Genomic DNA, 6,000 nt, shown 5'->3' with positions numbered 1-6,000 from the left:
ATATTTCATTCTTTCTAGAATACTACAAATTTAATGAAACAGGCTTAAGCAAGAGTTTTTCAGCCTTGGTACTGTGGGCATAGACCTGTTATTACAACAGTTTAGATGGGACAAGTTTTTGTGTAGGAGCTATCTATTAATATGTATTGTAACACATTTGGCAAAATTCCTGTCCTTTACCCGCTCAATGCACACAGTATCTCCCCCTGTCCTTGTGATCATCAAAAATGTCTCTTGGTGTTATTAACTATCCCCTGGGAAGAACACCTCTAAAAAAAAAAAAAAAAAAAAAAGCCTTGTGTTAAGCTTATTGTTTTTATTTCTGTGTGAAATTTGAATTTTCACAGTGACTATGTTTAGGAGATCATTTATATTTCACTTTTATATTGTTAAGTCCTGGGGTCCTAGCAGTGAGCCAGTCATCTCCAGTTCCTGACTTTATGAGGCTTAGAGTCTCAGTGGAAATGACACACAAAAATCAAATTACTATGAAAACAGTAATGATGACAAACACAGTTAGTTATTAACTCATAGCTGTTCCTCTCATCTTTACTAAGAGAACTTGACTTTGTTCTGGATGACAGAATATTCAGTTACATGAGGATGCATATTGTTCTTTGCCAGAAGCTCACTTTGTACTCCCTTGAATTTTTTGAATACAAGGGTGGTTGCTTGTTGAATTCTGTTGAATGAAGTGAAAGAAGTTGTTTTCCGAGCATGCTATAGAAAATATTCTTATTTCTACTATTAAGAAAGCTAATTTTTCTGCCCAACCCTACACCTCCTTTCCCCAGCCTTTGGAAGGATTGAAGCTGAGTTGCAAGAGCCATCTTGTTACCAAGAGAATCAAAGCAACCTAGAGGCTTGATGTAATTGTAATGCTAAAGTGAAAAGTGAAAGTGAAGTCGCTCAGTCGTGTCCGACTCTTAGCGACCCCGTAGACTACAGCCCACCAGGCCCTCCATCCATGGGATTTTCCAGGCAAGAGTACTGGAGTGGGGTGCCATTGCCTTCTCCATTAACAGCGGCTAGGCATATTATATTTACTTGGAGCTGGTATACTTGGTGACAGCCTTAGTGCCCTCCGACACAGAGTGCTTGGCCAGCTCCCCAGGTAGCAGCAAGCACAAGGCAGTCTGGATCTCCCTGGATGCGATAGTCGAGTGCTTGTTGTAATGCATCAGGCACGATGCCTCGCCAGCGATGCACTCAGAAATGTCATTGATGAAGGAGTTCATGATTGCCATGGCCTTGGACGAGATACTGATGTCCGGATGGACTTGCTTCAGCACCTTGTACACGTACATGGAGTAGCTCTCCTTGCAGCTGCGCTTGCGCTTCTTGCCGTCCTTCTTCTGGGCCTTGGTCACAGCTTTTTTAGAGCCCTTTTTAGGGGAAGGAGCAGACTTAGCCGGTTCTATTAGAAAGGGAAAGTCACTCAGTAGTGTCCTACTCTTTGCAACCCCATGGACTATGCAATCCATGGAATTCTCTAGGCCAGAATACTAGAGTGGGTACCTTTGCTTTCTCCAGGAGATCTTCCCAATCCAGGGATCGAACCCAGGTCTCCCCCTTGGATTCTTTACAAGCTGAGCCACAAGGGAAGCCCAAATCACTATTATAATATATTACAATAAACTCAAGGCTTGTAAAAGTTGCTTTTAATCAGTTATTCTGTCTCATGAAGCAAATATTACTGATTTCCAAATTGTCCATACTTGTGGTGAGCGAGATATACATGGGTATTAACTAAGGGAAAGTTATGGTATCGTATACTGGTCAGAGAAAGGATGGTGCAAAAGCCCTGAGGTGTAATTTCAAGGATTAAATGAAGGTCTCAGTGAGCAGAGTTTGAAGAAGAATGAGAATGATGTGGCATTGGCTAGAAAGCTAGGCATAACTTGACAAGACATCAAACATGTCTTGTAAAGAGTAAAACAAATGCAGATGGAGGGAGATTGGTTTGAAAGATGTTGCAGGGAGTCAGGATGGTGATGCTTATGGTTGACAAGAGAACTGGCAGTGCTTATCAGTGGTTCTAACTTCTGTTTTTAATCTGAAAAACATAGCTAGTCTTAAATATAAAACCTAATTTGGGGGGACAGTTTTATTCTAAGCCAGTTAGGTGTGAGTTCTATAGTCACATGCTAATGTAAAGATAGTTACAAAAACAGAAAATTCAAGTCTATATTGCAGTTGGTTAAGAATATTTTATTCATTCTTTCAGGTAAAGAAATATTCTTGCCCAATGCCTAAAATTTGCCTAATGTCTTTTAATCACTCTCTCCACATATTTCTTGAGCATAAAATAAGAGTAGCTCTACACAGTCAGCAAAAACAAGAACGGGAGCTGACTGTGGCTCAGATCATGAACTCCTTATTGCCAAATTCAGACTGAAATTGAAGAAAGTAGGGAAAACCACTAGACCATTCAGGTACGACCTAAATCAAATCCCTTATGATTGTACAGTGGAAGTGAGAAATAGATTTAAGGGCCTAGATCTGATAGATAGAGTGCCTGAAAAACTATGGACAGAGGTTCATGACATTGTTCAGGAGACAGGGATCAAGACCATCCCCATGGAAAAGAAATGCAAAAAAGCAAAATGGCTGTCTGGGGAGGCCTTACAAATAGCTATGAAAAGAAGAGAAGCAAAAAGCAAAGGAGAAAAGGAAACATATAAGCATCTGAATGCAGAGTTCCAAAGAATAGCAAGAAGAGATAAGAAAGCCTTCCTCAGCGATCAATGCAAAGAGGAAAACATCAGAATGGGAAAGACTAGAGATCTCTTCAAGAGAATTAGAGATACCAAGGGAACATTTTATGCAAAGATGGGCTCGAGAAGGCAGAGAAATGGTACGGATCTAACAGAAGCAAAAGATATTAAGAAGAGGTGGCAAGAATACACACAAAAACTGTACAAAAAAGATCTTCATGACCAAGATAATCATGATGGTGTGATCACTGACCTAGAGCCAGACGTCCTGGAATGTGAAGTCAAGTGAGCCTTAGGAAGCATCGCTACGAACAAAGGTAGTGGAGGTGATGGAATACCAGTTGAGCTATTTCAAATCCTGGAAGATGATGCCGTGAAAGTGCTGCACTCAATATGCCAGCAAATTTGGAAAACTCAGCAGTGGCCACAGGACTGGAAAAGGTCAGTTTTCATTCCAATCCCTAAGAAAGGCAATGCAAAAGAATGCTCAAACTACCGCAAAATTGCACTCATTTCACATGCTAGTAAAGTAATGTTCAAAATTCTCCAAGCCGCCTGGCTTGGAGCTTCAGCAATACGTGGACCATGAACTTCCTGTTGTTCAAGCTGGTTTTTGAAAAGGCAGAAGAACCAGAGATCAAATTGCGAACATCCACTGGATCATCGAAAAAGGAAGAGAGTTCCAGAAAGCATCTATTTCTGCTTTATTGACTATGCCAAAGCCTTTGACTGTGTGGATCACAATAAACTGTGGAAAATTCTGAAAGAGATGGGAATACCAGACCACCTGATATGCCTCTTGAGAAATCTGTATGCAGGTCGGGAAGCAACAGTTAGAACTGGACATGGAACAACAGACTCGTTCCAAATAGGAAAAGGAGTTCGTCAAGGCTGTATATTGTCACCCTGCTTATTTAACTTATATGCAGAGTACATCATGAGAAACACTGGGCTGGAAGAAGCACAAGCTGGAATCAAGATTGTCGGGAGAAATATCAATAACCTCAGGTATGCAGATGACACCACCCTTATGGCAGAAAGTGAAGAGGAACTAAAAAGCCTCTTGATGAAAGTGAAAGTGAAAGAGGAGAGTGAAAAAGTTGGCTAAAAGATCAACATTCAGAAAATGAAGATCATGGCATCTGGTCCCATCACTTCATGACAAATAGATGGGGACACAGTAGAAACAGTGTCAGACTTTTTTGGGGGGGCTCCAAAATCACTGCAGATGGTGACAGCAGCCATGAAATTAAAAGATGCTTACTACCTTGGAAGGAAAGTTATGACCAACCTAGATAGCATATTGAAAAGCAGAGACATTACTTTGCCAACAAAGGTCCATCTAGTCAAGGCTATGGTTTTTCCTGTGGTCATGTATGGATGTGAGAGTTGGACTGTGAAGAAGGTTGAGTGCTGAAGAATTGATGCTTTTGAAGTGTGGTGTTGGAGAAGACTCCTGAGAGTCCCTTGGACTGCGAGGAGATTCAACCAGTCTATTCTAAAGGAGATTAGCCCTGGGTGTTCTTTGAAAGGAATGATGCTAAAGCTGAAACTCCAGTACTTTGGCCACCTCATGCGAAGAGGTGACGCATGGAAAAGACTCTGATGCTGGGAGGGATTGGTGGCAAGAGGAGAAGGGGATGACAGAGGATGAGATGGCTGAATGTCATCACTGCCTTGATGGACGTGAGTTTGAGTGAACTCCAGGCGTTGGTGTTGGATAGGGAGGCCTGGCGTGCTGCGAGTCATGGGGTTGCAAAGAGTCGGACATGACTGAGCGACTGAACTGAACTGAATACAGATATTATTAAAGGAAAAGACAACAAAAATGTTTGGATACTTTAAAAAGAAAAACCTTTGTGGAGGTTAAATTTGAATACCAAAAATACATTCATTTTAAGTGCACAGCTCAATGAATTTTAGTAGATTTATTCATACTGCCATTAAAAATATTGTTAGACTTGCTATTTTCCCATCTTGAGGCTCTGTTCATTTTTCTTTGATTTTTTTTCTCTCTGTTTTTCAAATAGCATAATTTCTATTGTTCTTTCTTTAATTCACTGATTCTTCTGCCCTCTTAAGTTTTCTTTGAGCCCATCTAGTGAATTTGTCATTTGTTACTATATTTTTCAATTCTAGAGTCTGTTTTCTGTTTTGTTTATGGAGATTCTCCCTTTTTGTGCCATTTTCTTTTCAATGTTTTAACAGTTGCTACAAATCTTTGAATATATTTATAATAGTCTCTTTGAAATCCTTGTTTGTTAAATCCAATATGTGACCTCAGAATCCATTTATATTGACTGCTGTTTTTTTTTTTTTTCCCCGACTTAAAGTTACAGTAGCCTGAAGTTTTTTCTTTGATTGTTTGTTCTTGTGAATTTCTTGTAATTTTTTCATTGAAATTTGATATTTTGACTTGAGTTGGTTTTTCTGTGGCAAGTCTTTTTAACTTCCCTGCCATTAATCTCTGGAATATATCTTCTCTGTAGTTGTCACTGAAGTCTGTGTTCAGATTTTTATTTCTTGTTATTATTTTTTTAGCGTAGCATCTGAAGGAGTGTCCTATGCCTACTTACCATAATATTCAGCCAATGATTTAGGCAAAAGTTATACTCAAACATTGTGATCATGTAAAGCTTCCTCCCTTTGCTGATCTGTCTGTCTGTGGACTGGGAAGCATTTCACCATTCAGCCACGTCTCAAGTATGCCTTCACTTTGACCTTCCCCTGGACCCTCTCAGTTTCCTCGTACATGGATGTAACTTCCTAGTCAAATAGAGATGTAGGGAGAGCTTATAAGCCAACCCCTTGCGACTGTCTCATTTTCACAGTCTCCCATCTGGCGGATATCATTCACTCTTCACCCCAGTATGAACAGAAACTTTAGGCTAATGGGGAGCTGCATAATTTGTCCATGCTTTCCTGTGGCATTTTCTGCTTTTCCTGAAAATTCTGAACATCACGTTTTTTCTCACCTTCTATTCCAAATAAAATTTGTCCCTCTAACAAGTAACTCTGTTGGTCTTCATAGCAATACCATGAAGTTACTGCAGCCGTTGAGTCTGGGTGGATTGCAGTAACCTAGGCAAGAAGGCTGCGGACTAAGCTTTTTTCCCACAGATTTCTTTTCTTTTTATTTTTTTAACTTGTTGATTTATTTTCATCAATATCTAGAGCCTTGAAATGATTTTGGAGGGCAATTTGGTTGTGTATATTTGCTTTGAAAAATGTACCAACCTCATCATGAACTATCAAGTGGTTGCTTATTAATACTCTGCCTTAT

At 39.9% G+C, this 6,000-nt stretch overlaps 1 protein-coding gene across 1 annotated transcript in view; it reads right to left on the bottom strand.

Moving 5' to 3' along the window:
- Positions 1-247: 247 nt before the first annotated feature.
- LOC113893534 (histone H2B type 2-E-like) overlaps positions 248-6,000 on the bottom strand; it is a 47,639-nt gene continuing 41,886 nt past the window's right edge. Inside the window, exons 2-3 of the mRNA XM_027543471.1 lie at positions 1,063-1,417; positions 248-269 (exon numbers count right to left, since the gene is read on the bottom strand). Of these exons, the coding sequence (XP_027399272.1) occupies positions 248-269; positions 1,063-1,417 (377 nt within the window). The remainder of the gene's footprint in view (positions 270-1,062; positions 1,418-6,000) is intronic.

The sequence above is a fragment of the Bos indicus x Bos taurus genome, chromosome 5, assembly GCF_003369695.1.
Source record: "Bos indicus x Bos taurus breed Angus x Brahman F1 hybrid chromosome 5, Bos_hybrid_MaternalHap_v2.0, whole genome shotgun sequence".
Classification (NCBI taxonomy): Eukaryota; Metazoa; Chordata; class Mammalia; order Artiodactyla; family Bovidae; genus Bos; species Bos indicus x Bos taurus.
The sequence above is the reverse complement of the archived record's forward strand: the minus strand, read 5'-3'. Positions and strand labels throughout refer to the sequence as shown.